Raw genomic sequence first — 11,326 nt, forward strand, 5'->3', positions numbered from 1 at the left:
CTGGCAAGGATGTGAAGCGAGGGAATTCTCATACGCTGCTGGGAATGTAAATTGGCACAACCTTTTTGTAAAATAGTTTGGCAATATCTAGTAAAACTGAAGATGCATATACCTTATTACTCAGAAATTCCACTCTCAAGTTTGCACCTACAAAAACTCCCACATATGCACAAGGACTCGCGTATGAGAATGTTCATACCAGCACTGTTTGTAATAGCAAAAAACTGGAAAAAAACTTAAATGTTCAGCAACAAGAGAATGGATACATAAATAATAATCTATTCCCAAAATTTATTTATTTTTTTTTTTTGAGACAGGGTCTCGCTCTGTTGCCCAGGCTGGAGTGCAGTGGCATGATTATGGCTCACTGCAGTCTCATCCTCCCGGGCTCAAGCAATCCTCCTACCTCAGCCTCCTGAGTAGCTGGGACCACAGGCACACCCCACCACATCCAGCTAATTTTATTTTATTTTTGTAGAGATGGGGGTCTCACTATGTTGCCCAGGCTGGTCTTGAACTCCTGGGCTCAAGTGATCCACCCACCTTGGCCTCCCAAAGTGCTGGGATTATACCTCCTCAGCCGGAATATTTTAAAGCAGTGAAAATGAATGGTCTACACATAGCCACATGAATGAATCTTATTAATATATTAAGTGAAAAAAGCAAAATGTATAGAGGAATACATACATTTTAATATCATTTATATAAAGCTTAAAATATATGAAATACCACTATCTATTGTTTAGGGATATATACATAAGTAGTGTAAGTATATAGAAATATAAGGAAATGAAAAATATCAAATCTTCATTTTCATTTGAAGTGGTTACTTCAGGGGCTGTGGCAGGGAGAGAGAGATGCAACTGAGGAGGAGCCCATAGGGGGCTTCAACTATATTAGTAATATTGTATTTCTTATGTTGGGTGGTGGGGATAGGTATGTTTGAAATGTAATCCTTTAAGCATGAAATAACTCATCAGAAATGAAATATTTCAGGCTGCACACAATGACTCACGCTTGTAATCCCAGCACTTTGGGAGGCTGAAGTGAGCAGATCACCTGAGGTCAGGAGTTTGAGACCAACCAGTCCAACATGGTGAAACCCCATCTCTACTAAAAATACAAAAATTAGCCAGGTGTGGTGGCAGGTGCCTGTAATGCCAGCTACTCGGGAGACTGAGGCAGGAGAATCACTTGAATCCAGGAGGCGGAGGCTGCAATGCGCCGAAATCATGCCACTGCACTACAGCCTGGGAGACAGAGCAACACTCCATCTCAAAAAAAAAAAAAGAAAAGAAAAAGAAAAAAGAAATGTTCCATAATTTTTAATAAAAGTCAAGACAATATAAACTGGTAGTGATTTAAGTCATTCTACTTTTCCTGAGGCCCAGGGCAGGAAAACAAGGTTCCTATCCCTCTTCCAACTAGACCATTTTGATAAGCTGCAAAAAGAAAAGACTTTGATGCTATCTATATCTTAGCCAGTTTGCAAGAGCTGAGAGGTGAGCATGGAAGCTCTTGCATATATTCAGTTCAGAGAATGGGTGCCTAGTTTATGTCCAGACTTTGTCCCAGATTTCACTATGACGTCAACTTTCCAGGGAGAAGTATATAAAATAAAAGTTAAAATCCCCTCAGTACTTTACCCAATCCCATTCCCCAGAGGTAATCTCTATTGACAGTACCCCTTTGGACATTTTCCCTATGTATAGACAAATACACAAATACACACAGAAAGTTAATTTTGGCCAGGTGCAGTGGCTCCTGCCTATACCAGAGGATCGCTCGAGTGCAGAAGTTCAAGACCAGCCTGGGCAACATAGCGAGACCTTGTCTCTAGTAAAAATCAAAAAAATTAGCTGGGTGTGGTGGCACAGTGGCACATACCTGTAGTCTCAGCTACTCAGGTGGTTGAGGTGGGAGAATCACTTGAGCCTTGGAGGTCAAGGCTGCAATGAGCTATGATTGCTTCACTACACTACAGCCTGAGTGACAGAGCAAGACCCTGTCTCAAAGAAATAATAATTACATATATATATATATAAGGATGAAATTATATATGTATTATTTGAACAGAAGTGAAATATTTTCTTTTTTTTTTTCAGACAGAATCTTGCTGCATCACCCAGGCTGGAGTGCAGTGGTGCAATCTCAGCTCTCTGGAACCTCCACCTCCCAGGTTCAAGCGATTCTCATGCCTCAGTCTCCCAAGTAGCTGGGATTACAGCCATGCACCACCATGCCCAGCTAATTTTTGTATTTTTAGTAGAGACATTCGCCTTGTTAGCCAGGCTGGTCTCAAACTCCTGGCCTCAAGTGATCCACCCACCTCAGCCTCCCAAAGTGCTGGGATTACCGGCGTGAGCCACTATGCCCAGTCAGAAGTGAAGTTTTTTAATTAAAATTTTTATTTTATTATTATTATATTTATTTATTTATTTATTGAGACAGAGTCTCACTCTGTTACCCAGGCTGGAGTGCAATGGCATGAACTCGGCTCATGGCGACCTCTATCTCCCGAGCTCAAGCGATTCTCCTACCTCAGTCTCCCAAGTACCTGGGATTACAGGCTCATGCCATCACACCCAGCTAATTTTTTTGTATTTTTCATAGAGATGGCATTTCACCATGTTGGCCAGGCTGATCTCGAGCTCCTGACCTTGTGATCCGCCTGCCTCGGCCTCCCAAACTGCTGGGATTACAGGCGTGAGCCACCGTGCCTGACCAAGAAACAAGTTGTTTAGTGGTTCTGTGTGTGGTTGACACATAAATGGTCCTAAACTGTTCATAATATTCTGCAACTTATTCTTGGACATCTATGTACATCATAACTATCTCAGTCATTCACTTTGCTGATATTTATTATGTGATGTGCACTCTTCCAGGGAGACTATTGCACAAGATAAACGTCCTCCTTCCTCATAGAGATTACATTCTGGTGAAACATTCAAACAATAAGCATGTAAATAAATAATATAATTTCATGTAGTACTAAGTAATATGATGAAAATAAAGTGGGGGCCGGGCGCGGTGGCTCAAGCCTGTAATCCCAGCACTTTGGGAGGCCGAGACGGGTGGATCACGAGGTCAGGAGATCGAGACCATCCTGGCTAACACGGTGAAACCCCGTCTCTACTAAAAAATACAAAAAACTAGCCGGGCGAGGTGGCGGGCGCCTGTGGTCCCAGCTGCTCGGGAGGCTGAGGCAGGAGAATGGCGTAAATCCGGGAGGTGGAGCTTGCAGTGAGCTGAGATCTGGCCACTGCACTCCAGCCTGGGAAACAGAGCGAGACTCCGTCTCAAAAAGAAAAAAAGAAAAAAAAAAAGAAAAGAAAGTGGGGATTGGGCAGGGGAGGGTGTACTTTTTTTTAACTATTATATAGTATTCACAGTATGGATTAACATAGCTTGGGGGAGTGACTTTAAAACTTTTCTACTTGCTTCCTAGAGTAAGGAACACACTGCTATCCAGAACTCATCATAGAAACATACACACAAAACCAAAGCACACATGTACAACTGAGCAAATATTTCATGATATAACACTTTCTCTTACTAAGGGTGATGCACTGAACTTTTGTATTCTGTTCTATTTCATTTTTTTTTTTTTTTTGAGACGGAGTCTTGCTCTGCCGCCCAGGCTGGAGTGCAGTGGCCGGGTCTCAGCTCACTGCAAGCTCCGCCTCCTGGGTTCACCCCATTCTCCTGTCTCAGCCTCCCGAGTAGCTGGGACTACAGGCGCCCGCCTCGTCGCCCGGCTAGTTTTTTGTATTTTTTAGTAGAGACGGGGTTTCACCGTGTTAGCCAGGATGGTCTCGATCTCCTGACCTCGTGATGCGCCCGTCTCGGCCTCCCAAAGTGCTGGGATTACAGGCTTGAGCCACCGCGCCCGGCCCTATTTCATTTTTTAAAAATGGTAACCATGACCTGCTAAATTGTTTTCATTGTCCACTAATAAATTATGACCTCAGTTTCAAAAATATTGCTTTAGGTAACCAATCATCTTCTGAGATTTATACAGATTGCTCATAATTCTCTCCTATTTAAAAAAAATTGTTGCAGTGAACTGCTTTACAGTCATTTTATGACTACTTCTGAGACCAAGATCCTTGATTACGTAATTGCTATTTACTTAAAATTCTGGTAAAATGTAGCCATTATACTGGAAAACTAAATTTTAATCTTGGATCTGTCATCACCATGATATATAAACTCTGGGCAAGTCCCTGCACCTGTGGACCTCCATTTCCCCATCAGCAACCTGCTGATCCTACATCCAGGAGTGTGCTCTAAGTTGACAGTAGATGCCCCACCCCCTGCGTCAGCGCCAGCAGGACTTCTCACCAAGCCCTTCTCCCCCTTTTCCGCTCCCTGTTCCTGGTTCCTAGGAAGCAGCCCATGGAGGAGGGAAAAGGCAGGTCTGGGCAGGAGGGCGCAATGAAGGGCGGGGCAGAGGGAGGGTAGGAGGGAGGCCAGCCCCCTAGTAGGAAATGAGACACAGTAGGAATAACACTTTATAAGCCCGACACCCTCTTCCTCCTCCCATCTCCTGGCCTTCTTCCATCCTCCTCTGCCCAGACTCCGCCCCTCCCAGACGGTCCTCACTTCTCTTTTCCCTAGACTGCCGCCAGTGGAGCCCCAGCCTGCCGGAGCCAGGAACCCAGGTCCAGAGCCTCAACTTCAGGATGTTGACAACATTACTGCCGATACTGCTGCTGTCTGACTGGGCCTTTTGTAGCCAAGACGCCTCAGATGGTGAGTCGGGGGCACATCTCCTGCCTCAGGATGGTTCTGGAGAATCTCATTCTATCTGGGTACGTGGCAAGACCACAGGATAGCTTATCTCATAGCATCTGTGTCTGCAGCTGGCTAGATCGCTCTACAGGGCAGGCAGAGTCTTGGGGACTGGTTTGTGTCTCAAAGCCAAGGTGAGTTAGTACATTTAAGCCCTTGAAAAGGGGGAGATGAAAGAGGCTAGGGGAAACAGGATGACTGGAAACATGAGAAAGAAACCAGCAGAGAGGGTAGGAGAATCAGCCTCAGGGAGAGGGGAGAAAGGGGAACTAAGGGTGATGGTAGATAGGGGTACATCTAGGAGAGACGGGAAGAGGCTCAGATGAGAAGAGAAATGGAGGGAATGGGAAGACACTGGGAAAACGGATGGAAGAACTGAGGGAAGACTGGGGCAGAGAGAGGTGAAGGGAGGCTAGGGAAAATGGAAGAAGACTGGATGCAGCTGGTGAAACTGGAGAGAAAGAGATGCTGTGCCTAATAGAACTTATGGGCGATCAGGCTGCCTGAAGTGGCCCTGTTTAAGCAGAAAAGGGAGTTATTACCCTCCCTTATAATTGCACAGGGGCCTCCTTTTCCCTCTCTCACAGTCCCCATAGCTTCAGTCTCCCCCTCAGAGAGGCAGCAAATAATAACCAGTATTCAATGGGTGCTCACTATGGTTAATACATGGATTGACCCATTTAACTCACACAAACCCCGAAAGGTGGGTAATATTATTACTATCTCCATTTTACAGAGGAGGAAGTTGGGTCACAGAGTAGTTAAGGACCATGTCTAGGGTTATCCATAAATATACTTATTCACATCTGCAGATACAACGCACAACTTCTCAAATGCAAACACAGACAGGACCCACTCACACACACAGATTTACAACCCTGGACTCATCCAAATGTGCTCTGGGCATCAACTCTGTGCCAGGCTCTTTTCTGAGTGTAGGAAGCAGAGATCACCAGGCATGGTTCCATAGCCTAGAGGCGTCCATTGTAGCCTGTGTGTGTTTGAAGACAGTCAGGTAGAATCTAGTGAGATATTCACTAATATATGGTGGTCTGGGATCACTGAAACAGACCCACTGTGTCTCGTGGGGCATCAGAAAAAAATTTCCAAGGAGAGGGCAACTGAGCTGGGTCTTTTTTTTTTTTTTTTTTTTTGAGATGGAGTCTCAGGCTGTCACCCAGGCTGGAATACAGTGGCACAATCTCAGCTAACTGCAACCTCCACCTCCCAGGTTCAAGCGATTCTCCTGCCTCAGCCTCCTGAGTAGCTGGGACTACAGGCATATACCACCACGCCTGGCTAATATTTGTACTTTTAGTACAAATATGGGTTTCGCCAGGTTGGCCAGGCTGGTCTTGAATCCCTGACCTCAAGTGATCCACCCGCCTCGGCCTCCCAAAGTGCTGAGATGACAGGCATGAGCCACTGCTCCCAGTCTCTAAGCTGGGTCTTAAATCATGAATAAACTCCGCTAGGCAGAAAAAGGGAGGCAGAGCAATCCTGACATGCTCTTCATGTGTCAGCCAAAGGCAGCATGAGGAACCCCAACTAGTTTGATAAATAAGCAGTGGGAAGCGGCCAGAAAAGGCAGCAGGGGCCAGGTATCTGGCAGCCTTGAATGCCAGGCTAAAGACTCTGGACTTGATCCTGTGGGGAGGCAGTGTAGCAGAATGGCTAAGCGTACTGGACTTGACTGCCTACATGCAAACCTTGGCTCTGCCGCACTATCTCTGCCTCAGTTTCCCATGTAGACTGGGGTTAATAATAGTAGCTACTGCATTAAGCCATTGGGGAAAGGCACAAAGATAATAATGTATGTAAAGCCCATTGCCCAGGTTATAATAAGCACTTAATGGACATTGGCTATGATTATTTTTGATTAATGAAGGGGAGGAGGTTATGGCACTGGAAGATTTTAAGAAGGAAAAGGACATGATATCATCACTGGGTCAGGTGGAGGTCGGAATAGAGAATGGAGAGATGTAGAAAGGTACTACCCCTGTCCAGATGAGACGGGTGAATCCTGAATCAGGGCAGTGGAAGAGGAGACAGAGAACAGGCGATGGAACTCGGATTTTATTCAGGTCAGGATTTGTTAACCATTTGTTCCGTTGGTTAACAGGAAACGGGGGGAGGGAGAGCCGAGGGTGAAAAAGGAGGCAGAAAGGAGTGTCTCTTCCACTGCAGGCCTCAGTTTCCTCATCTGTAAAACGGAGATAATAATCCGTGTCCTGCCCTCCTGGCAGAGTTACTGTGAGCGTCAAATGGGAGAAGCGGTGGGAGGGCACATTATAGTTTATGAAGGGTCGAGAAGGTGGGCGGCCAGCCTCAAGGTAGGGGGTTATTATCTTCCGCTGCCCGCCGCCCCCTCCCACGCCGGCCCAGGCTGACGCTGACTCTGACCGCAGGCCTCCAAAGCCTTCACATGCTCCAGATCTCCTACTTCCGCGACCCCTATCACGTGTGGTACCAGGGCAACGCGTCGCTGGGGGGACACCTGACGCACGTGCTGGAAGGCCCAGGCACCAACGCCACGATCCTCCAGCTGCAGCCCTTGCAGGAGCCCGAGAGCTGGGCGCGCATGCAGAGTGGCCTGCAGTCCTACCTGCTAGAGTTCCACGGCCTCGTGCGCCTGGTGCACCAGGAGCGGACCTTGGCCTGTGAGTGGGCGCGCAGCGGAGGCGGGGTCTGGGCGGGACTGGTGGGGGCGGGGCCTGACTGGTGGAGGCGGGCTGGGGCTTGCAGGAACCGGGCCGCCACTGGAGCTCGGTGGCGCCTGGGCCTTTGAAAATGCTGGGTGGGGGCTGGAGAGAGGCAGGTGTCCCCGCTAAGAAAGCCCCGACTTGGGCGGTCGGCCTGCTGGCATAACCTCTTGGGGTAGACCCTGTTGGGGGGCCCTCACACCGTGACCCCGAAGGTCCCCTGAAAACTCCTCACCCCTCACCTCACAGTCCTCCAACCCCTTTTCTTCATAGATCCCCGTCCTTCTCTTCCCACACCCCCAGCACTTCACTCTCCACCGTCCAGCCACCTCTCCTCATACAAGCTGATGACTTCGCTCTTAGCTCCACTCATGACCCCAACTCCTCCCCCAAAGACCCCAGTTTCTTCTCTCAAAGCCCCACTCCCTCCCCGTCACAACCCCAACTCCTTCTTCTCAAAGACCCTAGTTTCTTTTCTCAAAGTACCACTCCGTCCCCCACCCGGATCATAGCCTTTAACTCCTTTCTCTCCTAGTCCCCCACCGCACCCACCTTTTTTTTTTCTTTCTGAGACAGAGTCTTGCTCTGTCGTCCAGACTGGAGTGCAGTGGCCCGATCTCGGCTCACTGCAACCTCCGCCTCCCGGGTTCAAGTGATTCTTCTGCCTCAGCCTCCCAAGTAGCTGATATTACAGGCGCTCGCCACCGCGCCCGGCTAATTTTTTGTATTTTTAGTAGAGATGGGGTTTCGCCATGTTGGCCAGGCTTGTCTGGAACTCCTGACCTCAGGCGATCCACCGCCCTGGCTTCCCAAAGTGCTGGGATTATAGGTGTGAGTCACTGCCCCCCGCCGCCCAACCCCCATTTTTTTTTTCTATCACCAGTTGATCAAGGCCTGACAATTCCCTTTTTTCATCATAGTCCCTGGCCCCTTCTTTCTCAGCCTGTAACAGTCTAACCACAAACCCCTCCTCACAGCCCCAGGCCCTTCTCCCTGACCTATAGACTCCCCTCTCCTCACAGCACTGACTCTCACCTTCCTATGTTCTTTTCCCCTTGCTGGGCCTCCTCCCACACCTGGCATCCTCTCTGCACAGTCCCCTGACCCTGACTCTCTATCCACAGTTCCTCTGACCATCCGCTGCTTCCTGGGCTGTGAGCTGCCTCCCGAGGGCTCTAGAGCCCATGTCTTCTTCGAAGTGGCGGTGAACGGGAGTTCCTTTTTGAGTTTCCGGCCGGAGACAGCCTTGTGGCAGGCAGACACCCAGGTCCCCTCCAAAGTGGTCACCTTCATCTTGCAGCAGCTCAATGCCTACAACCGCACTCGTTATGAACTGCGGGAATTCCTGGAGGACACCTGTGTGCAGTATGTGCAGAAACATATTTCCACAGAAAACATGAAAGGTATGATGGGACTGGGGCCCAGGCCTGCAAGCTGGGGAGAGGGCGGGTTCCAGACAAATGGATGGACCTGAAGAATGGATGCCTAGAGCAACAAGAGGCCCACAGATGGGGATTTGGGACAGAACACACTCAACTTCAGTCAGTTGGTAAACGGGTCCCTTTCTTTTTTTTTTTTTGAGACAGAGTCTGGCTCTGTCGCCCAGGCTGGAGTGCGGTGGCCGGCTCTCAGCTCACTGCAAGCTCCGCCTCCCAGGTTCACGCCATTCTCCTGCCTCCGCCTCCCAAGTAGCTGGGACTACAGGCGCCCACCACCTCGCCCAGCTAGTTTTTTGTATAATTTAATAGAGACGGGGTTTCACCGTGTTAGCCAGGATGGTCTCGATCTCCTGACCTTGTGATCCGCCCGTCTCGGCCTCCCAAAGTGCTGGGATTACAGGCTTGAGCCACCTCGCCCGGCCAAATGGGTCCCTTTCCCCTGGGGCAGAAATGCTTTGGGGTTTGACTCAAATCATGGACTCCTTGGGGGGTCTATTCTTCGGGCTAACTCTCTGCATGTTCTGCAGGGAGCCAAACAAGCCGCTCCTACACTTCGCTGGTCCTGGGCGTCCTGGTGGGCAGTTTCATCATTGCTGGTGTGGCTGTAGGCATCTTCCTGTGCACAGGTGGACGGCGATGTTGATTACTCTCCAGCCCCCTCAGAAGGGGCTTGGCTGATGGAGGCTGGCAAGGGAAAGTTTCAGCTCACTGTGAAGCCAGACTCCCCAACTGAAACACCAGAAGGTTTGGAGTGACAGCTCCTTTCTTCTCCCACATCTGCCCACTGAAGATTTGAGGGAGGGGAGATGGAGAGGAGAGGTGGACAAAGTACTTGGTTTGCTAAGAAACTAAGAACGTGTATGCTTTGCTGAATTAGTCTGATACGTGAATGTTTATCTATCTTTGTGGAAAACAGATAATGGAGTTGGGGCAGGGGGCCTATGGCCCATCCTCCAAAGATAGACAGAATCACCTGAGGCATTCAAAAGCTGTAACCAAATAAACAAATCATCCACAATCAAAATGCGACATTCAATGCTTCCAGGTGTGTCAGACTTGGAATGGGACACTGGTATAATAGGGTAGAAAGAAGTAACACGAAGAAGTGGTGGAAATGTAAAATCCAAGTCATATGGCAGTGATCGATTATTAATCAATTAATAATATTAATAAATGTCTTATATTTAAAGCATTGTTATCTCCTCCACTTTGCAAAATTTTTGGAAAAGTAACCTATACCCATTTCTTCTGCTTCCTTATTTCTCACTCATTTTTTTTTTTTTTTTTTTTGAGACAGAGTCTTGCTCTGTTGCCCAGGCTGAAGTGCAACAGCGTGATCTCAGCTCACTGGAACCTCTGCCTCCCAGATTCAAGTAATTCTCCTGCAGCAGCTGGGATTACAGATGCGTGCCACCACACCCAGCTAATTTGTGTATTTTTAGTAGAGATGGGGTTTCACCATGTTGGCCAGGCTGGTCTTGAACTCCTGACCTCGTGATCTGCCCACTTCGGCCTCCCACTGTGCTGGGATTAGACGTGAGCCACCGTGCCTGGCCTTCACACTCATTCTTAGACCCACTGCAATCTGACTTCTCTATAAACTGCTCTAAGATCACTAGTAACCTCTAATTGTCAAACTGTCACCCTACATGGTATCTGCAAATTTGCAGACTAGAACTCTCTTTTTACCTTAACTTCTGAGATACCATACTTCAATTTTTAAAAACTGTTCTGTCTACTTTTTTTCAATCCCTTTGACTATGTCATCTTACTTGATTCACCCTGGAAATGTTGGCTTCCTTAGAATTCCATTTTTTTCCTTTTGTTCCTGTTTGAACTATACCCTTTCTAGGTGACCTACTGACCTTCATGGCTTCAAATACTATCTACCTGTGGTTTCCATGGAGAAGCAATATAATTTTATCTTTAGGAGCATGTATTTTGTTGGCCAGGTGCGGTGGCTCACGCCTATAATCCCAACACTTTGGGAGGCCAAGACGAGAGAATCACTTGAGGTCAGGAGTTCAAGACAAGCCTGACCAACACAGTGAAACCCTATCCCTACTAAAAACACAAAAATTAGGTGAGTGTGGTGGCACACGCCCTGTAATCCCAGCTACTTGGGAGGCTGAGGCAGGAGAATCACTTGAACCCGGGAGGCAGAGGTTGCAGCGAGCCCAGATAACACCACTGCACTGCAACCTGGGCAACAGAGCAAGATTCTTTTTTTTTTTCTGAAAAAAAAAGAGTATGTGTTTTGTCATCAGACTTAAGTTTTACTTCTTTGAGCGAGAAATTTAACTTCTTCTAGTCTCAGTTTTTTTGTTCCCAAATGGTATTAATAAAATATAACAAAGGGTACAAGAAAAACAATACCGGCTGGGTGCGGTG

General features: G+C 47.9%; 1 protein-coding gene across 2 annotated transcripts; it reads left to right on the forward strand.

Annotated features, from left to right (window-relative positions):
• The first annotated feature begins 4,366 nt into the window (after positions 1 to 4,366).
• Positions 4,367 to 10,127, forward strand: PROCR (protein C receptor). Of its 2 annotated transcripts, none has more exons than XM_017880114.1 (5): positions 4,367 to 4,418; positions 4,621 to 4,755; positions 7,203 to 7,454; positions 8,621 to 8,899; positions 9,463 to 10,127. In XM_017880114.1, the coding sequence occupies exons 2-5, from the start codon at positions 4,686 to 4,688 to the stop codon at positions 9,576 to 9,578; spliced, it is 717 nt and encodes a 238-aa protein (XP_017735603.1). In that variant the 5' UTR covers positions 4,367 to 4,418; positions 4,621 to 4,685; the 3' UTR covers positions 9,579 to 10,127. The 2 variants fall into 2 exon arrangements, with proteins under 2 accessions (XP_017735603.1, XP_017735602.1); XM_017880113.1 differs by having other exon boundaries at positions 4,373 to 4,414.
• Positions 10,128 to 11,326: the final 1,199 nt, after the last annotated feature.

This window comes from Rhinopithecus bieti, unplaced genomic scaffold (assembly GCF_001698545.2).
Source record: "Rhinopithecus bieti isolate Rb0 unplaced genomic scaffold, ASM169854v2 scaffold_12488, whole genome shotgun sequence".
In the NCBI taxonomy this organism is placed as follows: domain Eukaryota; kingdom Metazoa; phylum Chordata; class Mammalia; order Primates; family Cercopithecidae; genus Rhinopithecus; species Rhinopithecus bieti.

What these genes read in the sequence shown, in the direction of transcription:
- PROCR (XM_017880113.1), top strand. An exon ending in TAGCCAAGACGCCTCAGATG is followed by an intron (nt 4,756 to 7,202) that starts GTGAGTCGGGGG and finishes CTCTGACCGCAG; the next exon opens with GCCTCCAAAGCCTTCACATG. An exon ending in CCAGGAGCGGACCTTGGCCT is followed by an intron (nt 7,455 to 8,620) that starts GTGAGTGGGCGC and finishes CTCTATCCACAG; the next exon opens with TTCCTCTGACCATCCGCTGC.